At 33.3% G+C, this 26,078-nt stretch overlaps 1 protein-coding gene across 2 annotated transcripts; it reads left to right on the top strand.

Moving 5' to 3' along the window:
- Positions 1–3,787: 3,787 nt before the first annotated feature.
- On the top strand, positions 3,788–5,969 carry LOC131600470 (uncharacterized FCP1 homology domain-containing protein C1271.03c-like). Of its 2 annotated transcripts, none has more exons than XM_058872629.1 (7): positions 3,788–3,905; positions 4,201–4,460; positions 4,544–4,625; positions 4,720–4,786; positions 5,142–5,327; positions 5,453–5,513; positions 5,599–5,969. In XM_058872629.1, the coding sequence occupies exons 2-7, from the start codon at positions 4,214–4,216 to the stop codon at positions 5,769–5,771; spliced, it is 816 nt and encodes a 271-aa protein (XP_058728612.1). In that variant the 5' UTR covers positions 3,788–3,905; positions 4,201–4,213; the 3' UTR covers positions 5,772–5,969. The 2 variants fall into 2 exon arrangements, with proteins under 2 accessions (XP_058728612.1, XP_058728611.1); XM_058872628.1 differs by having other exon boundaries at positions 3,856–3,994.
- The last annotated feature ends 20,109 nt before the right edge of the window (positions 5,970–26,078 follow it).

Here is a 26,078-nt window from a genome sequence, read left to right as displayed (position 1 = left end):
AAGCTCCCTCCAATAATGCATGGTAAAAGATGAAAGCATAAATATTATGAATATAAAAAGCAAAAGAGAAACTTGTATTGCAATGAATAACTCATTAAAAACTGTTCTGTTGAGACTTTCAACAACATCATGAATCTTTAAACTTTGCATAAAATAAAGTGCTAAAAAATAACTTAAAGTGATTGATAATGAAATTGTATGTAAAGATTGATGTCTCTAACTCAAAATTAATAGACTATGTATAAGTCTAGGTGTTCAGTGCACATGTGAGTGGTTAACCCTTATATCATCTATGAATGGGTGAAATGTTGGATTTATAAGAGAAATGACCCATATACTTGATGCCTTAAGGTTTTTGCTGGAAATTCGGTGTCTCCCTCTCTTGAGGTCTTGGATCATTGGGCGCACGCTGAAATTCTTGGCTTCCCCAAGCTCCCTAAAAGTGGTATCAAAGCTAGGCTTCGCTCGATGGAAGAGCGAAAATGGGATCCTGATATGGAGCAAGACTAGTGATGTGTGTTGGGGATTCCGGAAGAGTCGAGAGCTCCAACGGGACTAATGCTCAAGGATAACAAGAGAGGAAGACACCACATCTCAACCCAAAACCTTAAGGTGTTAGGTAAATGGGTCCTCTCTCTTATAAAATCAACATTTCACCCATTCATAGACAATGTGGGACTTTAACACTCACACTTGCACCCAACATTCTCCACCACAAGTGTGAGTCCCCACATCCTATACCAGGATCCAACACCGGATCCAGCTTCCGCTCCCCCACCAAGTCGAACCACGGCTCTGATACCATTATTGGTGAGTCCGGAAGAGTCGGGAGCACCAACGACACCAATGCTCCAGGACCACAAGAGAGGGAGACACCATATCTCAATCCAAAATAATTGTTGGGATTGGTTGAAAATATACATGTTTGAAGAAGTCTCACGTTGCTTAGTTTTGTGAAGGAATAGGGAGTTCAAGGCTATATATAGGATTAAAAGTTCTTTTAAGTCCCACATCGCTTAGTTTAGTGATGGAAGAGAGAACTCAAGACTATATATAGGATTCAATTTCTTCGTTACAAGATGCACCAGTCAAAAGCACTTTAAGCTTGTATTTGACTTTCTTTGTTCTCTTATGCTCTTGTATTAGAGTGTTGTGAGATGTAGTTAAATATTTGTTTTGTAGGGTGTGGGTGTACTATGGGCCTGGGGTATTTGAGAGTATATTATGTGTTGTAACAATTTTCACATAGTGTTATTCTCTGGTTGTCTATTGACAACGACCGTGATTTTTCTCCGGTTTTGGAGTTTTCACGTTAATCTTTGTGTTGTTATTTTGTTCCTCTTTTTTCTCTATGTTTGTTATTTTCCCAACAATGCGAGTGACTCACACTTATGGAGGATGTTTTTGAGATTCAAGTGTGGGTGGTAAAGTCCCACATCGATTAGAAATGGAGGAAATGTTGAGTATATAAGAGAAATGACTCATACTCTTATTGCCTTAAGGTTTTGGGTGAATATGTGGTGTAAAGTTCTACATGGATTATGAATGGGTAGAATGTTGAATTTATTAGAAAAATGACTCATATACCTTATGCAAAACAGAAAAATCTACGGTCACCACTACGGTCCACAACAGCTACTACAGACAGGTCGTGGTGGCTCGCCTCCTATTTATGCCGTCTTCATGCATTATGCATCGATTTAGCTCCAACTTGTTCTGTTTTGTCCTTTTTAGGGAAGTAATGCAAAAAATAGAGATCAAACTACTAAAAATTTAAGATAAAATATTCACGAAAACAGTAAAAATACTATTAATCACTTATTATGCAAAAAATTGTGTGCATAGTGATAGAGCTATAAAACATGAGAGAGAGATTGTTTACATATTTGTCTTTTTGATAGTGTAAGAAGTATAAATTAATAATTTGAGACAAAAAAAATGTCTTTTGTTGGTTTTTTCCAACTCACTTTTCACTTTCCAACTCACTTTTCACTTTTTATTACTTTATTATTATTATTTCTAATAAATTATTAATCAAAATATTCCAATAAATTATTTTTTAATAAAAAGATTATTATGATCATTTTAAATGATTGTTAATTTATATTTAAAATAGTATTTAATTTATAAAAAATAAATATAATTTGAAATAATTTTTATTTTAAGATACAATATTTTTAAGAAAATAATAATAATTTTAGTTTAGAAAAATTATTTCAATTAAAATGAATTTAAAAATATACTTGAAAAGGTGTATTATTAGATAAAATACAAAAATGTGTGTCACTTATCATTAACTTTAATTTATATGATTCAAAATATTATTATATAAATATATGTCATTAATGAAGTTTATACAATTAAATAATATTTGTACAATTAAATATTAGAAAAAATATTTGTTATTGATGTCATTTCACAAATATATGTTATCGATGTAAATAGGAGAATTATATATATATATATATATATATATATATATATATATATATATATATATATATATATATATATATATATATATATATATATATATATATATATATATATATATATATATATATATATATATATATATATATATATATATATATATAGGGGACGACTCAAGTGAGAACACTTGGTTATTATGAGAAATGAGAACAATGAATCACGGCCATTAAATTTGATTTTAATGGACTGGATTGGTTCCTCTTTCTAAGATCAAGTCCATTAAATATTAAGGATCTTAAAAAGAGGAACCAATCTAGTCCATTAAAATCAAATTTAATGGCCGTGATTCATTGTTCTTATTTCTCATAATAACCAAGTGTTCTCACTTGAGTCGTCCCCATATATATATATATATATATATATATATATATATATATATATATATGGGCAAAAAAGTGTATTACTTATTCAATTGTAACATACTACTATTATTTATAGTCAAATTCTATTAATTCAGATATTTTTATAAATGATTCCTAAACAAAAATAATATTTTTATACGGGAAACAATCTATTATTGATCTAAATATTTTTATATACGAAAAATGGTATTTATGATTCAAATATGTTTTATTCAAAAAAAGTATACGGGAAAAAAATTATTATTGATCTAAATATTTTTATGTAAACGATACCTAAACATAAATAATATTTGTATATGGGAAAAATCTATTAATGATATAAATATTTTTATATATGAAAAATGATATTTATAATCCAAAAAAAAATTATTCAAAAAAGGTACGGAAAAAAAACTATTATTGATCTAAATATTTTTATATACAAAAATTTACAATTGATTCTGATATTTTTGTAAACGATATCTAAACATAAATAATATTTGTATATGGGAAAAATCTATTAATGATCTAAATATTTTTCTATATGAAAAATGGTATTTGTGATCCTAAAAATTTTTACTCAAAAATTGTTTACGGGAAAAAAAATCTATTATTAGTTTAAATATTTTTATATACGAAAATTTATTATTGATCCAAATATTTTTTTAAATAATATCTAAACATAAATAATATTTGTATAAGAGAAAAAAAATTTATCATTGATCTAAATACTTTTATATACAAAAATTGATATTTATGATCCAAAAGTTTTGATTAAATTTTTTTGATTTAAAATAAATATATTATGTAAATAAATGCGCGTAACAAACCAGAACCCGTGCGTATGCACGAGTTTATTACTAGTATATTTAAATCGGAACTAATAGTAACTTTTAAAATCAATTTTGGTTGTTGCCACAAAAAAAAAACCTTAATCTAATCTTTTTGTAAGAAAAAAACCTTAAATTATTACATGTAATTAGGACACTTTTCATTTTCCAACTTTGTCTTTTGAACTAAACTGTTCCAACAACTCCAACTTCGAAAGACTAAGAAACTTAAATCCTAAAGGTCAATAATCTTTATTTAACTTTCCTCTTCTCTATTTATATTTCTCTACTTTCAAGTCATGTGAATCACAAAATTCATACACTTCTTTGGTATGTTATATTCAAATTTCTCCAATTCTGTTTTATCTCCATCTTTTGTATGAGTGTTCATGTTATTGTTATTGCTCTTGTTCTTGTCGCACACTTGTTAGAATTATTGTATTAATAACTATAGTACATGTTTTTGTTAGATCATGTTTTTATTATGATGTTACATTAATTTGAATGAATTTTACTATGATGTTTCATGTTAACAGAATCCAATTTAACATGGATAAAAGGAAAATGGTTTCTGGTCTAGAAGATGCTCTTATAGAAGAAATAACAACAAAATTATCAGTTAGTGATAAAAAAGAAGAAGATGAAAAGAATTTGTGCAATTCTTCAATTGAAATATCAATTGCATGTTTGAGGAAGAAGCTTATTGTTCTTGATATTAATGGTCTTCTTGCTGATATTGTTTCTCAACCTTCAAAGTATGTTAAACCAGATGCAATCATAGCCAGGAACAAAGCATGTGAGAAATATCTGTTATTTATTTATATATGAATTAATTCAATTTTTTAATTATTGGATTGTATTTTTTATTTTATTTTTCAGTATTCAAGAGGCCTTTTTATCTTGAGTTTCTTAATTTCTGCTTTGAGAGATTTGAAGTTGCTGTGTGGTCTTCAAGATTGAAGTAATCTTTAACTTAACCCTTGAACATGTTCTATAAAATATCGACTTGCTTTTACTTTGCATACAATTAATTAGTTCTTGCTTATAATTTTTAGGAAAAATGTTGACAAGGTTATTGATTATTTGATGGGAGACATGAAACAAAAGTTGGTTTTCTGTTGGGTAAGAAGTTCTATGCAATTAATCATTTTATTTAATTTCCAAATTGTCCCTCATTTTCAACTAAATTGTCCTCTAGAAATCTATCGGAGACCTACATTAGCCGCAGTTTAATCATGACAAAACAAATACAGATATTATTTAATCATGATTTAATAATGACAAACATTTTATGAGACTGTATTTAGCAACGATTTAACTGTGACAAATTTGAAATATGTGCAATAGTTCGTCTTATACGCTCTTAAAGACGTTTTTGGATACTATATTATGTTTAATTAAATCTTGTGAGATTTTGAGTAACCATGTTGTGTAATTCATACTATTTTCATCACATTCTACATATTTTTTTTGACAGGATTTGTCACATTGCACTGAAACAAGTTTCAAAACTCTTGAAAACAAGCACAAACAACTTGTTTTTAAGGATTTAAGGAAAATTTGGGACAACTATGATCCTAATGTTTCTTGGGAGAAGGGATATTACAATGAATCAAACACACTCCTTTTGGATGATTCTCCCTACAAGGCACTGCTTAATCCTGTAAGCAAACAAACAAACAAACATTTTCTTCTTTTTTTTTGGTGTCTCATTTATCATTCTTATTTTGAGGTATAATCATATATGTATTGACTATTGACATTTCTTAACATGCTCTTAACATGTAGCCATATAACTCAATCTTTCCTCATACATTCAGCTATAAGAATCACAATGACAATTCATTAGGTATGGTTACTTTAATGTTTAAGGTTTCAACCGAGATGAACTAATGCTATGCATTATTAGTAACAAAAAGTGTTTTTTATGCCAGCGGTGGGAGGAGATCTGCGACGATATTTGGATGGATTAGCAAGTGCTGAAAATATGCTCAATTATGTAGAGGAGCATCCATTTGGTCAAGAACGTATCACTGAAAAAGATGAATCTTGGGATTTTTACCTTAATGTTATCAATAGTGTGTCTGTTTGTCAATCTAAAAAGTGAAAATATAGTTTCTTAGAATTTGAATATGATCAACTTAGTTAGTCTGCTTGGCTAAGTTAAACTTCTACAGAACTTTCTGTTTTTTTTGGATTAAATATACAAGTGTTGAAGAATTGTGATTAAAATTATGCAGAAAAATATTTATAAATTAACTTGCTAGATTTGTTTTGTGATTAATGCAACATAAGATTTGTTAAATAGGTTTCTTTAGTGACTAAGTGCATGTTTGGTTTGGTTTTTGAAAAGGCCAAAAGCAATTCTAGATGTGTAGAATCAATTATGGACAATTTTAAGATGTTTGGTTTGACAAAAATAGAATTGATTCTGTCTCCAGAATTGATTCTACTTTAAGCTAGAATTTGTAGCTTTTGCCTCCAGAATTGATTCTGGATGATTTTTACACTGTAATTTATTATTCAACTCACTTTTACAAAAATGTATCCAAACATAAATCAATTCTGCTAAACTCAATTCTGCTAGAATCAATTCTACCAAACTCAATTCTACTAGAATCAATTCTGTCCACCGCCAATCCAAAGCCAAATAAGTTTTCCTTAGTTGCTAAAAATGATGTATGTAACAACTAACAACCAACACTACACTACATATCAAAGGTATATGATCTAATGTCTATCATATATTAGTCTTTGATATAATCACACTACCGACACATATAAAGTTGAAGTATGTCTTAAAATTTGAAATGATGAAAAAAGAAAATATATTTTGAGATTGCTAAAATCATAAAGCTATAAAAAACATTCAAAAAGCCGTTAGAAGGTGTCGAAATTACTTGGAGGTTTTTTCAAGGAAAGTGACTGGTGGCGAAAGTGATTGGTGGCGAGCCAGTTTTATGTGATTCAAGCTTCTTCGTTCCGGTTCGTGGATTTGTTTTTTAATGGGTTGTGTTTTGGGCTTTTGGTATGTATCCATTGGGTTTCAACCGTTATAAGGATTTGTGAATCCTAGTGGTAATTTTAGAAAGCCAGGGCCACCGTCAATCAGCGGCGATGGAAATGTGTGTCGGTTTTGTGCGATTTAGGCTTCTTCAATGCGGTTCGTGGATCTGTTTGTTAATGGGCTGTGTTTTAGGCTTTTGGTATGCATTCGTTGGGTTTCAACAGTTATAAACATGTATTTCTGCCATTATTGTTAAAATAGGGAGAAACAACATTTAGAGCTTTGAGAGTTGAAGACATAGAGAATGGTTTGGGAACCCTAGTGATAATCTTAGAAAGACAAAGGAAATTTTCTAAAAGTGTGTTCTTGAAATTTGGGAAATCCTTAGAGTTATCTAAGCAGGATGAAGAAACACTTTTAAACACCTTAGATTTGTGTGATTCATCGATAGAGAGTTGGAGACATCAAAAAATACTTGGGTAAAAAATAAAGTCTATTTTTGAAACTTGAGTGATTATATTCTTGTAACTCATTTGTAATATTTTGTAACAACTTTTAGAAGTATAGGGAATCGGAGAGTTGTTGTCTCCCCTTGACGTAGATCGATTTGATCGAGTTGGATAAATAAATTTTTTGTGTTATCGCCTATTTTTTTTATTGCTTGAAGTCATTTATCTGGTTGTCATTGTTCTTTGTCTCACACATCAAATTTCTTGGTGTAATTGAACTCTGAATAATTCTTCTGAAGTGATTTTAATTATTCTATCAATTTCACAATATTTAACAGAGATGAAGATGTTGTGTTGGATGTGTGGTAAGATTCGGCAAGATAAGATTAAAAATGACAATATTAAAAAAAAAGTGTTAATGTAACACCTATAATAGACAAGATGGTAAAAAATACACATAAATTGTTTTGACAAGAGAAAATTGTAGAGTTTATGATAAAGAAAATAAATCAAATAAAAACAAGTCAAATAAATAAAGTCAAATAAATAAAGATGGAGGAAGACCTTAAAAAAATATAAAAAAATATTGAAAAGATCTCTAAATTAACAATTTGGATAAAACTATACTCAATCATAGAACATTAATGTAAAAGTTGATTCACTGATCTTATTAGGATAAAGCTTGTTTTGTGCTTTATAGCATATACTTTTGATAGCAACTTTTAAGTTTTTGATATGGGTTAATACCTATTTTCACCCCTGTCATATGGGGTGTATTTGAAAAACCCCACTGCAAAAAAAAAGTTGCAATTATTACCTTAACAAATTGTAAAAATTTCAATTTGGACCTTTAGCCAGCCACATCATCAAAAAATCTGATGTGGTGTGGTGGCATTATTATTATTATTATATTGTTTAGTTCTTAAAATGTTAAAAATCAAAGTTTAAAAAACTGGTCCCTTGAGGTGTTGAACACAGGAACCATAGCATCTATTTCCAACTCCTTACCACTGCGCTAGGCTTCACATTTTGTTATACTAAGGGCTTAGTTAATTTATAATAGTTGTTGTTAACGTTTCATTATTAGTTTTGGTTGAATTACTATTTTCATTATTATTTAATATTAATATTATTAGTTAATAATTAATAGTTAATATTATTAATTAATATTACTAAATTATAAAATAATAATTAATATTTATTTTACTGTTAAACTTAATTAAATTTTAAACTAAATTAAATTAATATAAAATAATATTAATTAATAACGTTAATAGTAAATTAAATTAAATATAAATTTTAATATAAATTGTTTAAATTAAATTAATTAACTTAAATATAACATTAATAGTAAAATAATATTAAATAAATTAAATAAAAATAAATTAAATTAAATTAAACATAAATTTTAAATTAAATTAAATTAATATTAATTAGAAAATATAAATTAAATTAAATTAATATAAACAAATATTAATTAATGACGTTAACAGTAAAATAAATTAAATTAAATTAGATATAAACATTTATATAAAATATTTAAATTAAATTTATTAAGTTAAATATAATGTTAAAAGTAAAATAACATTAATTAAATTAAATTACATATAAACATTAATATAAACATTAAATTTAATTAAACTAATATTAATTAGAAAATCTAAACTAAATTAAAATAATATAAACAAATATTAATTAATAATGTTAACCGTAAAATATAAACTAAAATAGAATTAATTATAAAATATAAATTAAATTAAACTAAATTAAGTTAATATAAACTAATATTAATTAAAATTAGTTATTTTATTTTATATTTTATAATTTAATTAAGTTAAACAGTAAAATAAATATTAATTATTATTTTATAATTTAACTAATATTATTTAATAACTTTAACATTAACTCATAAATATTAACTAATAACTAATAATTATTAACTAATAATATTAATATTAATTAATAATGTAAACATTAAGTATTAATTTTAATAACGTAAACAGTAGTTTGTATATAATTTCTAAGGGAAATACACATCATAAAAGAAGATGCCGGCGCAGTGGTTAAGTGTTTGTGATGAGGCTATGGTTCCTGGGTTCAACACTTCTTGGGACCAATTTTTTAAACTTTGATTTTTAAATAATATAATAATAATGCCACATAAGCCTGGCACGCAATTAAAATAATAATAATAAATTAAAAAAAAATTGCCACATCAGATTTTTTTGATGATGTGGCTGGCTAAAGGTCCAAGTTGAAAATTTTAAAATTTGTTAAGGTAATAATTGCAATTTTTTTTTTTTGCAGGGATATTTTCATTGCAGGGGTGAAAATAGGTATTAACCCTTTTGATATATTATGAAGAAAAAAAAAAAGAATTGAATGAAGAAACAATTTTTTTTATTGAATTGAATTGAAGATTACAATTTTTATTTGTAGTAATAGTTGTCAATTTGAATCACATACTCTAAATCTAATTTAAATAGGCGTAAAAAAAGGAAAATACTAAATGATTGAATGATATGTTAATTTTTTTATATCTCATCCAACAAACCATGGGTAGTGTATTCTTCATTAGTTACAACCATTGAATTAGAGTCTTCATGTGTAGTCCTGATTTTCTTATGTGACTTCAACAAATGATCATTTTTTAATTAAAAAATGTAGTTAATTTTATTCAACTTATCTATTTAATTTATTTGCATAATTTTTTTTTACAAGAATTTATTTGCATAATTAAAAAATCATAATTGTTAAATTACCAAATTTATTTAATTTTTTATGAGAATTTATTTTATAAAACTAGAAATATTTTAAAATACTTGTATTAACTATAATTACTAGTTGAATTTATTTATCTATTTTTTGTTTGAGAGTCATATGTGCTCAATTACAAAGACTAAATTATCAAATTTAAAAAAAATTAAAAAACAACAAAATTAGATTTAATATTTTTGTATTCTCATTATATTAAATTCAAAGTCATGATTTGGTTAAGCGCGGAGAATTTTTCACCAAATTTATTTTTATTTAAGTTAATATTTTAAAAATTGAATCGAATCGTCTGGTTTAATTGGTTGGACTGCGAATCTAAGATGAATCCAGTCAGTTAACCTTTTAAAATCGCTAGTGAATCAAAACCGAGTAGAACTGGAAAAATTAGATTGAACTATACTAGGGATGTCAACGGGGCAGATATTGTTCGGAGGATGCTTCTCCACTCCCCACCCCGCCCCCAAATTTAGTCTCCATCCCCATCCCCAATCCCCGCCACGGGGGAATATTTCCCTCCATCCCCATCCCCACAGATCCCCACGGATATCCACGGAGATCGAATTTTAAGAAAATTTCTACACTTTTTGATCAAAACTATGACACTAGTATTTTGTTTTTTTTTCCGTATTTTTTAAAACACATATATTTGCATCTTTATTTTATAAAAAAAAATCAAAATACATCTTGCATCAATAATAAATAAAAAAAGAAAAAGAACTTGATGTTGCTAATATTTTTTATGTAAAAATAAATAAATAGTAACATAACTTCTTGCTACCGTGCTTCCACTAATTTACTACCACAATACCGATGTCGTCCAGCGCAAGTGGTTGATTATGTGTGAAAAATCTATAACTTCTAATGACTCTTCATTTTCTAATACATTGTAAAATTATATAATTATATAATATATAAAATATACAAATTAACATATATCTTCGGAGTCGGGGAATCCACGGGGACGGAGGATACTTTCCCAATCCCCGCCCCAAAGTGTTATCGGGGGAACTTTTCCCTCCATCCCCATCCCCACGGGAAAAAAAATCCCCAACTTCGGATCTCCGCACAGATATTCCCCACAGGATCCCCATTAACAGATGTAATTGACATCCCTAAACTATACCGTTCGAACCATAGAACTGGAGTCGATTTTGTAAAACCGTCCGGTTTCAAAAAAATACATCAAATTGGCCATTTTTTATTTTTTTTAATATTTAAATATCAGAATTTAACATACATTCTTGGTTCTCCAATCACACAAATAAAAATCATATTTTTATTATAAACATTCAAATTATTAAGTTTTGTTACTCCGTTATAGTTTTTCTTTCAGCCACACTTCATCATACATTTGTCGTAGTTAAACTCAAATTTGCTTTTTGTTATTTAATTAAGGGCATGTTTGTTTCAGCTTTAAAAAAATAGATTTTTTCTTTGTATTTTTTAAAATAGATTTTTTAAAACTGCTTTTCAAAATATTATAAGTTTTTTTATATTCGTTTTTTTTTAAATGAAACACTAATTTTTACATCCTATAACATAAACATACATTATTGAAGACCAAAATTTAGTCAAAATCGCAATTTTTTGAAAAGTTGTATTTTAAAAATAATTTTTATGAAAATTTATTTGAAATAGCTTCAAAATTAAGTGATTTTTTGAAATTTTGATATTCAATTTTTTTCCATAAATAGATGAAATACTTAAAATCACATTTTAAGAATACTATTCAAACAAAATTTTCATTTGAAGCTTTTATAAAAAAAAAATTGTAAATTTTTTTTTCACAAAATTATATAACACTATAAAAATCATTTTTAAAAAAAGTCAAAATAAACGGGCCATAAGTGTATTGAATTGTTTTTTGTTTGTTTTTTGTATTCTGTATTTTTAATTTTGAACTTTATTTTAATTATTATGTTCTATTATTTTATTTTTAGTTTGAATTAGTTTAATTTATTTTATTGTAATTATTTGATTTGTTCAAATTATTCTTAAATGAATGTTGAAATGAAGTGTATAATTATATTTGTTATTATATGTAATATCGATATTGTTGTATTAAGTTTGTAATTAATTTTTAAAATATTTATTTTATCAAGTTGTGAATATATGATTATGTGTGACATATCTATAAAAAAATTAGTTTCATATTATTAGTTTATTTAATAAAAAATTTGACCATAAATTTAACCAGTTGAATCAATTAAATCTTAAACTGGAAATTTCACCGGTTCGATCTCTGATTTAATTTTTAAAACATTGATTTGGGATTACCAAAAAAATTTGTTATTTATATTTAAATCTAAAGAATATACTTTGATAGATGGTAATAAATGCATATGGATGTTTTTGGATGTTATGGTTAATTGTTACTTGCAATTCAAGGAGACATTAGTAGTTGTAAACCAATAGGAAGAGATTGCTTGGTAGAGAGTACAAGAGAAGAGACCATTCGCTTTCAAATCTTGACTTATTTTCCATAGCTTTGCATTACGTGCACCTGAAGAATCACATAATTATTATACTAAAAAAATGGGCACTAATGAATCAAAAGATCATTCCACTTACATCGTTGAATATAGAAAAATGTTAAATTGTACTATAAGAAAACATGTTGAAGAAATCATTCCCATGGTGTTAGTAACTCGAGCAAAGTGCTGTTTCAAGTAAGAAGTATTAAACTTGAATTTCCATGTTTTGATGATAAAGATGTGTTAAATTGGATTTTCAAAGCAGAACAACTTTTATGATTACTATGAGACCCCTTTATAAAGAACGTTTAACTATCACACATGTTCACTTGGATAAAGATGTAATACATTGGTTCCAAATGGTTTAAAGAACACTTCCTTTTAAATCTTGGTTAGATTTTACAAGAATATTGTTAATGGATTTTGGGCCACCTATATGTGATTGTCCTTGAGCTACAATTTTCTAATTAGTTAAAGACGTCATCTTTTGAAAGGTGAGATATTCATCACATTGGATGATGTGTTATCTCTACTACATCTTTTTATTAGGAGAAGATTATCAAACCACTCTAGATTCACCATATCTGATGCACTGAAATCGATGGTGACTTATTTGTGAGTTGACTTAGGTGATGCCCAAAAGAAGATGGATGACACCAGAGAGTGTCATGCTAAATTTACATTTAAGGAGGAGTTGTACATAAACCACTTAGTTGCGGCAGGCAGTGGAGGTCGATGATGATGATGCACAAATTTTGCATCATGGAGCATGTGCATTGAGATCACATCTCATTTATTTGGTTGACTCATCAATATTTGTGGACAAAAGTGCTTATTGCGTTGATGTGGTTTACCTTAGACATTTTATTGACTTCGAGTGGATTCATGTCGCTTGTTTGGGTTATCTGTACTCAAAATTAGGTGAAGCTTGTCTTTGAAAGATTAGACTGATGAAAGCAAGAAACACTTTGTTTACAGTAATATATTTGCAATTTTATGGTTAATAATATTTCATAACTATTGTGCTACACCGTTACTAATATTTTATTTGGACCCATTTTCAAGCATGGATCATGTCTCACTTTCCACTCACTTCAGTTGGTCATATGAGGAAAAATACAGTTAGGCTTAGATATGTGCTTGCACATTTGTCTCGCTAAGAGGGAATCAAGCGATCGAGTTGTTTTGAGTGTGTCTTAATCGCATTACAATATATGATATATGTTACACATCGTACGACAATCAATGACGTGGATATTCCTTGGATGACATGGCCTTCTAGTCCTAATGGTTGGCTTGTGGATCGCGCTTGATGTTTCCACATCTTCCTGAGAGAACCATGCGCCAGTTCAGGTTTCTACAAGTTATTTTAAGAGACCCCATTGTGTCTGCTCCTCCCAATATGGTCTGCAGAGATGTTGATGCGATGTTTGATGATTTCTATAACTATCTGGTACTAGAGAAAGAACAAAGTGTGTCATCTTCTTGGGCATGGAGTAATGCATTCGACTATATTCAATGGTATTTCAGAGTGTCACATCCTTACTTAACACCATATACTTAAGGATATCCACCCAGGGCAACACATCAGAAGACATTAGAGGAGGAGTGAGTTAGGGCAAATCATGGCATTGATGTGTTACCTGCATGTCAACATATTATGGCTATTGTGAAAGTAATAAAGCCACTTCATTTGAGGCACAAAATGTCTTACAATAGAGGAGGCGGAGAAGGAATCGAGGGGTCAGATATACCGAATAGTTCATTTTTACTTCTATTTTGATAATATTTGTACTATGATTTACAGTTTGTCAACAATGATGTTTGATTATAGATTCTGAATTGATTTTAAGATATGTCAATTTAATTGAATTACATCATGGTTTAAATGAATAACAATTATGTATACTTAGTATAAATGACCTAAAATATAATGTTTCTAAAAAAGGTCAAATTTATAACATTTTTACTACCTAAGAGCTATTACAGAACTATACATCTGAATTAATCCCTGAATTATGAAATAAACACACTACCATGAATTCAAAATGTGTCCAGAGATTATTTCGGATGTGCACATACGAACTCGCCGTTTTATAAGTACGAAGATACCCAGACTAATTTTTAACAAAATGGGAGAGTATGACTCACTTACGAAGGAATGTGTATTTTAGGTGCGTACAAAAATATATTTTTGAGATTTAGGAAGAGCAATTTTTCGGTTTAAAAAGATAGTTCTACAGCACAAAGGGAGGGAAGAGAAACCCTAAGAAAATAATGGAATTTCTTGATGCACCCTATGTATTATTAGGACAGTGCGTGAAAATACAGTTATGAGTCCAAATTTCATCTCCAGACATTCCAAATTTCAACACACTTCTAAATCAATGGAAGTATTTAACCGATACATTTACGTATATATTACGTAGACGCATCTCCGGACGCATCAAAATTCAGTCAATTCTGGATGAGTCCCTAACTCCACGTGCAATTATTCTGGAGATACATCTCTATAAAGCTTACATAGATGCATTTCCAGATGTTATTCGTTCAAGTGCGCGCTAGAAATCCTTCACCTTACTCGCTTACTCAAAGTCTCTCAAAAACCCATTTTATCAAACTCTCTCAAACCCTATTTTCTCAAACTCTGTTAGACCATATTCAAGCCACATCAAACAACATCAATCAACTTCAAGCAGCATCAAGAAACAACAAGCAACTTCAAGACACTATTTGTAAATTTGTTTCCCCTTTATTGATTTTATGTATAAATGTGTAGAAGTTGATGTTTAGGCTATGAAATATAAAGATTTTACATGTTTGATGTCTTATACCTGATTAGAAACGAGTTATATTGGGGGGCTACTTTCCTCCATTGACAATGGCTATAGCTGTAGGAAATTTCGGAGATGCATCTCCCGAATTTTACAATGTTTACCCAAAAACCATATATGCATCTCCGTAATCAGTCAGTCTGTAATATTTTGCCTTTTTGTACACAACTCATTGTTTAACGCTTATCTTGTCTATTAACATGAATTATGGATGATAGGTAATCCCGATTGAGACACGACATGATTTCACAATATGCATATGCTCGGAGAAAGAAGAGTCCGCCATTACAGGCTCATATTACCTCTTGTTGAAAGTATATTGGAGTACTTTTAGTTTATCGTTTCCACATGGATTGGTGCGATATCACCGTCGTTCTATAGTTTATGTTGTTTTGAGTTAAAGTTATTTTGGGTTTGGTTTGGTAAAAGATCATTCACAAATTTAGTAGCTGACCGGTAAAATAGCAAGTGTACTATTTGTTTACCGATGTAGTAATACGAGAGTAAATTCCCAAGTATCGAACTCGCGGACTGCGTAGGAATTATATGTTTCAGAACAGTGCAATTGAATAAAAAGTCATCGGGGTATTTGGTTTTTATGTTTAATTTAAATAACAACTTATGCAAAACGTAAGAGTTAAAATAGTTTGATTCAATGAAAATATGGGGACACAAGTCAGGACTGATGTATGAATCGCTCTGCAATGAAATAATCACCACTTAACAGATTAACTTTAGAAATTCTCAATACCGACACCAGACATTGATTTTCCCTAATTCCTTAGTGAAAACTTCTTGAGATTAAAACCCTCTTTCAATTCCTTAACAAGATAGTTTTACCTCAAGATTCTAAAAAGAACATAGCCCGGATAATTAGGTCGCTACACATTAATCCTTATTCCTAAGTGATTCATAGTTATAACGTTATGATTAAAAAAGCGTTGAGGTAGTTTTCCAACAAAACCTTAACCGTATATCATCACATATATTTTCCAATATAAAGAAGCAATAAGCACTTTTAATCATAAACTGAATTTCATAAAGATAATCCGCAAATTAACGGTAAATTATAGTCATTACATCACATGATTCAGGGACATCAATCCTAACAAGTTTAGAGTTTAGTTACTCATGGCAATTATCAAGATAACAATGATTAAAGATAAAAGCATTACAATTGGTTGAGTCGGGGTTGATCTTCAATCGCGGATGCTCTTGAAGATTTCTTCGCTCCAAGCCCTAGTGCTCTCAATCTCTATTTTCACGTTCTCCGACCGTCAAAAAGTGCTTTTTTTCTCTTCCAAACAGTGACTAAATACCTCACAGCAAATATTCTAATCCAAAAAGTCTATCCTGCCCTTCCTTGAGTGACCGAGTACATAAGTTAAAAATCAGAATTTTTTAGCGCACATGTCTGACACGGCCGTGTCATGGGACAAGGGTGGCCGTGTCAGACCCCTGACTTGTTGGTTCCAAGATTCTCAACTTTTTCCTCTTCAGCATGTCTGACACGGCCGTGTCATGGGACACGGGTGGCCGTGTCAGACCCCTGACTTGATGCTTCCAAGCTTTTTCAATGTCTCCCTTCAGCCAGTGTGACACGGCCGTGTCACGTGACACGGGTGGCCGTGTCAGACCTCTGGCTTGCCAAAAATCACCTTTCCTTGACTTGAAATATGCCCTGTTCCTGTAATACTTAAACACTACCAGTACAAGATCAAAAGCAAGAGGAAAAACAATAAAAACTAGCAAAGATCACACAACAAACTCAAACATAAAACTAAGCAAAAACTAATAATAATCAGACTAAAATGACTTAAAATACCACCGGATGAAATGTTTTTCCATTGATTAGAACATAGAAACAAGATGAAATTGGTGGCCGATCACAACCCCAAACTTAGCTCATTACTTGTCCTCAAGTGATGGACGAGAAAAACAAGCGGGCACCTATGAATCTTTCTTATTCTCCACAACACAACTGATGCTTCCACACTTGATAATTACTTCGTGTCAAAGTGTTCGATCCCCCTCCTCGAACTTTTCCGTTGTACTTCAATGCTGACACATTCTTTTACCTGCAAGCTCAATCACACTCTCACAACTTCTCTTAGGGTTAAGTGTTTCACTCGCTCATCAAAGCATACATATCAACTCTTTGTTTTGTAAACATTCTAACATAATTCCACAATATCAACAACACACACGTTTAGAGGGCTTAAGGGCTGTAACGGGGCTTAGGGAAGGTAGGATAAACAAAGAAAGAGGGTACTATGGTTTATGGATCGGTAATAACTAATTAGTCCGATATCATTTTGCACATTACATCGTGTTTGGGGTGTTTAGCGATTTTTCCGCTTTCCGGACTCTTAACTTCTTTACATGATGGCAAGTGTGTATTGAAATCATTTTTATTTTCTTTTTTTATTATCTTTTTTTCTATAACACATCTCTTTTTATGTGTTCTTTTTCTTTTTTTTTTCTTTTCTTTTTCACACTTGCCTCATTCTTTTGTCACTGGACTTAGTTACCCCAAACTTAACTTTTACTATCGGACACGGACTTATAGTTAACACCGAAGATAAAGGAAACAAAAAGGGATTATGAATAAGAAAAAGAAAAACATGGATGATGGTTTAAGATGGTTACAAAGGATGATAAACAACAAGGTTGGGTGCGAAAGGCTCAGGGTTAAAGAAAAATAAATGCCTCATCGTGTGTGATCGATGTGTGTACTATATGAAGAACAAATGCAAAATTAGAGCGATGATGTCATACCCGATGCTCTCTCATGATGAATTGAAGTGTTTGGCTTTATATATCCTCACAGGTTTGGCATTGCATACAGGTTCAAAAATGGTCTCCATCTTGTACAGCTTCTTGTCCGGTTCAGGTTGCTCTAGACTCCTTCACTCGGCACTATCAAGTTGTGTCTCGCATTTTTTTCCAGTTGTGCCAACTTCCATAGGTGCCCTGAAAGCTAAATTAAGGTGCGTCTTCCTCCTTTATCACCTATATTCTCACAATTCTTTTCTTTGGAATTACACTCATCCTGGTTAACAAAAACTCAAAACACACAAAAACAAGAAAATAGAATAGAAATAACAAAAACAGAAATAAAATGAAAGAGAACTTTCCCCCCACACTTGGATATGACATTGTCCTCAATGGATACACAAGCATGAGGGAAAACTCACAGAGCTCACTGAGGCGGCGGTGGAGGATATGGAAATTGCAACATCATGCGTTGCATCATTTCCTGAATGTTATAAATGGCAGCCCCTTGTCGGGTCTGCTCCTCTCCTTGGCGAGTTTGCTCTAAGCCTTGCCTTAATAACTCCTCGCCCTGTCGGGTTTGTTCCGCCCTCAGGTACTCTATTTCAGAATGCATCCATCCCCAATTGTCCTGTGGCATTTGAGATGTTCCCTCATTAAATCCGCTAAGGGGTGGACCTGTTTGTTCAGGTTCCTCATGGTACTGCTGATCATCCTCTTCATCACCTGCATCCAAAAATTCCAATTCCATGTCACCTTCCCCCATAGGGGTGGTGCTAGTATACAACCAGTTAGTTCGATCATAAACAGATACACGGCTAGGATTTGGCAATTCTAAAATGTGAGCCCCATGAATCATTAAAGAGTAAGTCTGGGGCTGCACAGAGATCATACCTTGCTTAATTAAAGCCGCCATATCAATTTTTAAAGTACGTGGATTTACCTCTGGAAGGTTCCGCAGCTCAGCACCATAACCCAAACCGTCCGCTAAAGCGGTAATAATGCCACCAACAGAAATAGCACCTGTTTTAGCCCTACTCACCTTCTTCAAATGATCTGCTATGAAGGCGGCCGCATTTGGCGGAGTTTGTTCAACCATACAGTATAAGAAATATAACTCCCGAATGGAAGCTACACCCGGGCTATCTCCTCTACCAAAGAGCGTGTATGCCAGAGCCTTCTGGGCATAGCGGAAGCACGGGTTTTGGATGCTCGTTGCTTTTGCCCCTTTAGGACAATACGACTCTCTACCTGTTATAGCTATCCAGAATGTTTCGGGGTTAAAAGAGTTCGGTGCTCGCCCCGCACCTGAACTTGGTATTCTTAATGCCTGCCCAAAATCATCCAAGCTCAACTCGTGATCAATGTCAAACATACGAAATGTGAGCGTCCCGTAATGCTCGGGCTCTAACCTGTTCGTTCTCAATTTCATCTCAAATTCAAGAGTGCTCAGAAATTCATATGTTAGTCGTTCAAACGTAGGAGCCTCAAACTGAATCAATCTTAATAAACCTAAAGCATGGAACATACGATGAATCTCAGTTCTTATGCCTAAACTTTCAGTAGTTACGTCGCAAACATACCTTGTCGGCAAAATCTTCCTACGAAGAAGAGCATTATACTTCTCTCTTTGAGTGTCCAACTGGAAAGTGATTCCATGGTTGTTCCCCTCTCTTCGCGCTCTTTGTGCGGGTCTTGATGTCCCAGCAGTATCCCTTCTTGGTACAGCTTTCCTTGGAGGCATCCTTGCAACCTACAAAAAAATTCAAAAACGAAAACCTACGGTGAAAGCAAAAATAAATTAGAGATTAGTGATTTGGATGATGAGAGGATGAACTTTTGTGAAGACGGATTACAAAAAGATGAAGATTTGAGGGAGAACTTGGAGATTTTGTATGTGGGTTTTAATGGAGGCTAGGGTTTTAGAGGAAGAAGATGGTTGAAGAGTGAGAGAGAAAGTGAATAAAAGTGGAGAAAGAGATTAAAATATGATGAGTGATTGGGTGGTTTAAAAGGTGAAATTTTAAAATAAATGGGGCCCACCAAGTGCAAAACGAAAATTGGAGCAAAATTCTGCGCTATGGCCTGACACGACCGTGTCACACGACACGGGTGCCCGTGTCAGGTCCCTGGTTCCTGAAAATTTATTTTTTTGCTTCAGGACTTGTGACACGGCTGTGTCCCAGGACACGGGTGCCCGTGTCAGAACTCTGATTTTCCAAATTCCAATTTTTCAATCTTCCTTTCCCAGGACTTGTGACACGGCCGTGTCCCGTGACACGGGTGCCCGTGTCACAACTCTGTTTCTTCCAAAATCCAACTTTTCAAACTCTCTTCTTGCTCCTTGAACCACCTTGTTTTTACCTACGTAAAAAAATAAAGAAAAACACATAAAACTGTTAAAAATAAATCCCGTGGGTTGCCTCCCACGAAGCGCTTCGTTTAACGTCGCATGGCTCGACGGTTGTTCATCTTATCCTTCAAAACGAACAACTTCAATCCTTCCGCCCGGTTGACCTTGGTAGTATGGTTTGAGCCTGTGCCCATTCACCTTGAAAATATCCCCATTAGCTTGATTTTTTATCTCTATAGCTCCATGAGGAAAAACTTTGTGAACCATAAACGGTCCCGACCACTTTGATTTCAACTTTCCTGGGAAGAGTCTTAGCCTTGAATTGTATAAGAGAACTAGTTGTCCTTCCCAGAACTCCTTATGCTGGATCTTCCCATCATGCCACCTTTTTGTTTTCTCTTTGTAGATCTTAGCGTTTTCATACGCATGGTTGCGGAATTCTTCTAACTCATGGAGTTGAAGAAGTCTAGAACTTGCCGCTTTAGATAGATCCATATTGAGAGCCTTTGATGCCCAGAAAGCCTTATGTTCTAACTCCAAAGGCAAATGACATGCTTTCCCATACACAAGTTGATATGGTGACATACCAATTGGTGTTTTGAAAGCGGTCCTGTATGCCCACAGTGCATCATCCAGCTTGATAGTCCAATCCTTCCGAGAGGCACTCACTGTTTTTTCCAAAATTTGCTTGAGTTGCCTGTTGGAAACTTCAACCTGTCCACTTGTTTGAGGATGATAAGCTGTTGCTATCTTGTGTTTCACATTGTATTTTTGGAGTAACCGTTCCATGAGATGATTTAAGAAGTGTGTTCCTTCATCACTTATGAGAGCTCTCGGTACTCCAAATCTAGCAAAGATGTTTTCTTTCAAAAACTTCACCACAACCTTGGCATCGTTTGACGGTAAAGCAACCGCCTCAACCCATTTGGACACATAATCCACAGCTACCAGAATATAATTTTTTCCAAATGAAGGTGGAAATGGTCCCATGAAGTCTATACCCCACACATCGAACAACTCCACTTCCAGCATCGAATTTTGAGGCATCTGGTTTCTTTTTGATATGTTTCCTGTCCTCTGGCACTTGTCACAATGTCTCACAAATTCTTGAGCATCCTTGAAAATTGTTGGCCAGTATAGCCCTGATTGCAAAATCTTAGCTGCGGTTCGATCACCACTAAAATGTCCCCCATATTCTGAAGCATGACAAGCCTTCAGCACTTCTTCTTGCTCTTTTTCAGGTACACATCTTCTGATCAAACCATCGACTCCTCTTTTATACAGGAACGGATCGTCCCATAGATAGAACCTGCAGTCATGAACAAACTTTTTTCTTCGATTAGAGTCAAAATCGTCGGGGATGATACCACCGACAATATAGTTTGCATAATCTGCGAACCAAGGTACACTAGTCACTGCTAGGATGTGTTCATCGGCGAACTCATCCTTGATCGGTCGCTTTTCTTCTGTTTCGTCTATTGGTGTCATTCGAGACAAGTGGTCAGCTACAGTGTTCTCACACCCCTTCTTATCTCGAATTTCAACATCAAACTCCTGAAGGAGTAAGATCCACCTCAAAAGTCTTGGCTTAGAGTCCTGTTTAGCAAAAAGATACTTCAAAGCAGAGTGGTCAGTATAAACAATGACTCTAGATCCCAACAGATATTGCCTGAATTTATCAAAGGCATAAACAACAGCTAACAACTCATTCTCGGTAGTTGCATAATTTATCTGTGCAGGGTTCAAAACATGACTCGCATAATATATAACATGAAGCAGTTTCTCTCTTCGCTGTCCTAAAACCGCCCCTACAGCAATATCACTCGCGTCACACATGATCTCAAAAGGTAGAGACCAATCAGGGGCTACAACAATGGGTGCCGAGACTAACTTCTTCTTAATTGTCTCAAAAGCCACCGCACATTCAGCATCAAAAGTGAAATTTTTATCCTTAACCAAAATAGTGGTTAAAGGTTTTGCAATTTTTGAAAAATCTCTTATGAACCTACGGTAAAATCCCGCATGTCCTAAGAAACTTCTGATACCTTTTTCATTCATCGGAGGTGGCAATTTTGAGATGACTTCAACTTTTGCTTGGTCCACCTCGATTCCTTTGTAGGAAATCTTGTGTCCAAGGACTATGCCTTCACGGACCATAAAATGGCACTTCTCCCAATTCAAGATCAAATTGGTCTGTTGACATCTTTCTAGAACAAGAGCAAGGTTAGTTAAGCAATTATCAAATGACTTACCAAAGACTGAGAAGTCATCCATGAAGACCTCCATGTGTTTTTCAAGCATATCATCAAAGATCGCTTGCATACATCTTTGAAAAGTGGCCGGAGCGTTACATAACCCGAATGGCATCCTTCTGTAGGCAAAAACACCAAAGGGACATGTAAACGCAGTCTTTTCTTGGTCTTCTGGTGCAACTGCAATCTGGTTGTATCCAGAGTATCCGTCTAGAAAGCAATAGTAATCATGTCCCGCCAACCTTTCCAACATTTGATCAATAAAAGGTAGCGGGAAGTGATCTTTTCGAGTTGCTAGATTCAGTCTCTTGTAGTCAATGCATACTCTCCACCCTGTAACAGTCCTTGTAGGAATCAACTCATTCTTCTCATTTTTTATTACGGTTGTCCCTCCCTTCTTGGGCACAACATGAACCGGACTCACCCAAGCACTATCAGATATTGGGTAAATCATCCCAACATCTAAGAGTTTAACAACTTCTTTTCTCACAACCTCTTTCATGGCTGGATTCAGACGCCTCTGAGGTTGGACCACTGGTTTGTGATCATCTTCCATGAGGATTTTGTGCATGCACATTGTAGGACTGATCCCTTTTAAATCTTCAATAGACCACCCCATGGCACTTTTATGTTTCTTTAACACTTCTACCAGCTTACGTTCCTGCACCCGTTCAAGGTGTGAGTTTATGATGGCAGGACACCTACTTTCAGTATCAAGGAAAACATATTTTAAATTCTCCGGGAGTTGTTTCAATTCAGCACCCTTCTTAGGTTCCTCTTTTTTTTCTTCAACCAAAGGTTGTCTGAGATCCTCCCACCGGTTTTGTCTAGAACTTTTTACTATGGGACTTGTCTCCATCATAGCCACAACTCCCACTTCCTCTTCATCAACGGCTTCCTCTTTATTGCACACGGACGAGCTCAACACTCTTTCCAAAGGTAATTGTTGTAGCTGCAAAGAATTCTCATTAGTACAGATTTGATCAATCACCTCAATGTGTTGACTAGTTGCTATATCATCCTTGTACTTCATGGTGTTGCGTACATCAATTTTCAGCTCTTCATCATAAACTTTCAGAGTCATTGTGCCTTCTTCAATGTCTATCAAACATCGCCCTGTCTCTAAAAATGGCCTTCCTAGAATAATAGGGATCTCCTCATCTTCTGGCATCTCTAAAATTACAAAATCCACTGGGAACACAAATTTATCAATCTTTACCAGCACGTCTTCTACTATTCCATAAGGTCTTTTAACAGAATGGTCAGCAAACTGGAGTGTCATTCTTGTATCTTGTACATTACCTATCCCCAATCTCTTGTAGATAGATAAAGGCATAAGGCTCACACTTGCTCCCAAATCAATTAGAGCTTTCTTGAATGACCTATCCCCAATTGTACAAGGGATCGTCACAGAACCTCGATCTTTCTTCTTTACAGGAATCTTCATACCCTGCAAAATAGCACTACACGTTTCGGTTAGAATAATAGGGTCACGATCGATGGTTCTTTTCTTGGAGATGATGTCCTTCATAAATTTTGCATAAGTAGGCATTTGCTCTAATGCCTCCAAGAATGGGATATTAATCTCCAGCTTCTTGAACATCTCCAGGAACTTTTCAAAATTCTTCTCATGTTGTCCTTTTTTCTTATTTCGTACTGGAAAAGGAAGTTTTACTGCCGGTTGCTGTTTTTGTTCAACCACCTTCTCTGTCGGAGTCGGTTCCATCACCACCACTTCCTCAGCTTCTGGCTCATTTTCTCTTATCTCTAAGTCTACCTCCAACAATGGGTCCTCTTTCTCTTCATTATTTTCAACTACACCTTTCCCTTTACCGCTCCTAGTAACAATAGCACTTACATTATTATGATCTTTAGGATTGGTAACTGTGGCACTTGGCAAAGCGCCCGGCTGTTGAGTGTTTGCTAGTTGCTGTGCTATTTGACTCATCTGAATTTCCAGATTTTTAATGGAAGAACCCGTATTCCGGAAATTACTCCTCGTTTCTTCCTGAAACTGAGAGCTTTGAGCTGCCATTTTTTCGATGGCAATCTCCCAATCTGCTTTCCTGGGAGCTTGTTGCTGAGGTTGTTGATAATGTTGTTGAGGAGGTCTATACTGTTGTTGTGACTGTTGACCTTGATATGGAGGAATCCCTTGTTTAGGAGCACTCCCTGATTGATCCTTCCATGAAAAATTCGGATGATTTTTCCACCCCAGGTTGTAAGTATTTGAGTAGGGGTTGTTTTGTTTCAAGAAGTTTATTTCCTCTACTTGCTGAGCTGTAGCAACACACTGAACAGTAAAATGAGGTCCTCCACATATTTCACACCCTACTGGTTGACTTGCTTGAGCCGGTTGAACTTGTGCTACTGTTTGTTTTTCAAGACCCATCTGTTTCAATCTCCGCTCAACCTCCGCAGCTACCTGATCTTCAATTTTCACAACTTGAGTTGACAATTTCATATCCACTAATCCTTCAGGTTGGCTAACACTACGGTCATATAACTCCAAGTGTTCATTTGCCGCAATAGCTTCTATGATTTTTTTAACATCGGTGGCTGTTGCAAAGTTGGATGAGCCACCAGCTGCTGTGTCAATCAATTGCTTAGTCTTCATTTTAAGACCATTAAGAAAATTCTGCATTTGTTCAGTGACGTCCATGTTGTGAGTTGGACATGCCACCAATAACCTCTTGAATCTCTTATACGCATCTCCGAGTGATTCTCCTTCCTTCTGTTTAAAGTTAACAATATCATATCTCTTACGAATATAAACAGCAGCCGGAAAATACTCATTCAGGAAGGTTGACTCCATTTGTTGCCATGTGGTAATACTCCCAGCAGGTAATGAGTAGAACCATTCTTCAGCGTCATCCGCTAATGTGAACGGAAACATAACCAACTTCTTTGCTTCTTCAGAGTGTCCTTCTATCTTCAGAGAAGTTGTCATGGTAAGAAACCTTTGTAAATGCTTGTTAGCATCTTCATTTATTCTTCCCGAAAAGGGTTTCTTCTCCAGCTGTCGAATCGTTGCTGGATGTAGCTGAAAGTGAGCCACATCCACCGGTTGATTCACAATCGTCATTCGGCCAGCTGGTGCATTTGCTCCACCATAATCACCCAACAACCTTTCTACAGGGTCAGCCATCGTTTCTGCCTCCGAATCTGAATGCTCGGAATGAATGGAGAGGATTTCCTCGTTATCAGATTCAGAATCTTCCAGATTTTCTTCCAACGCTTCCAGTCGTTCTTGCTTTGCTTTTCGAAGTCTCGCTCGCAATGATCGTTCTGGCTCTGCGTCAAAAATAAATTCTGCTGAGGCCTTACCTCGCATACAAAGATTAGATGATTGTTAGTTATAAGCAAATGAAATAACAGAAAAATAATTTTAGTTGCAAAGCAACAAAAATTCAATTGAACTATTCTTAAACTTATAATTTGGCAGTCCCCCGCAACGGCGCCAAAAACTTGACCGGTAAAATAGCAAGTGTACTA

The sequence above is a fragment of the Vicia villosa genome, linkage group LG4 (assembly GCF_029867415.1).
Source record: "Vicia villosa cultivar HV-30 ecotype Madison, WI linkage group LG4, Vvil1.0, whole genome shotgun sequence".
Taxonomy (NCBI): domain Eukaryota; kingdom Viridiplantae; phylum Streptophyta; class Magnoliopsida; order Fabales; family Fabaceae; genus Vicia; species Vicia villosa.
This window is presented reverse-complemented; position numbering and strand designations above follow the sequence as displayed.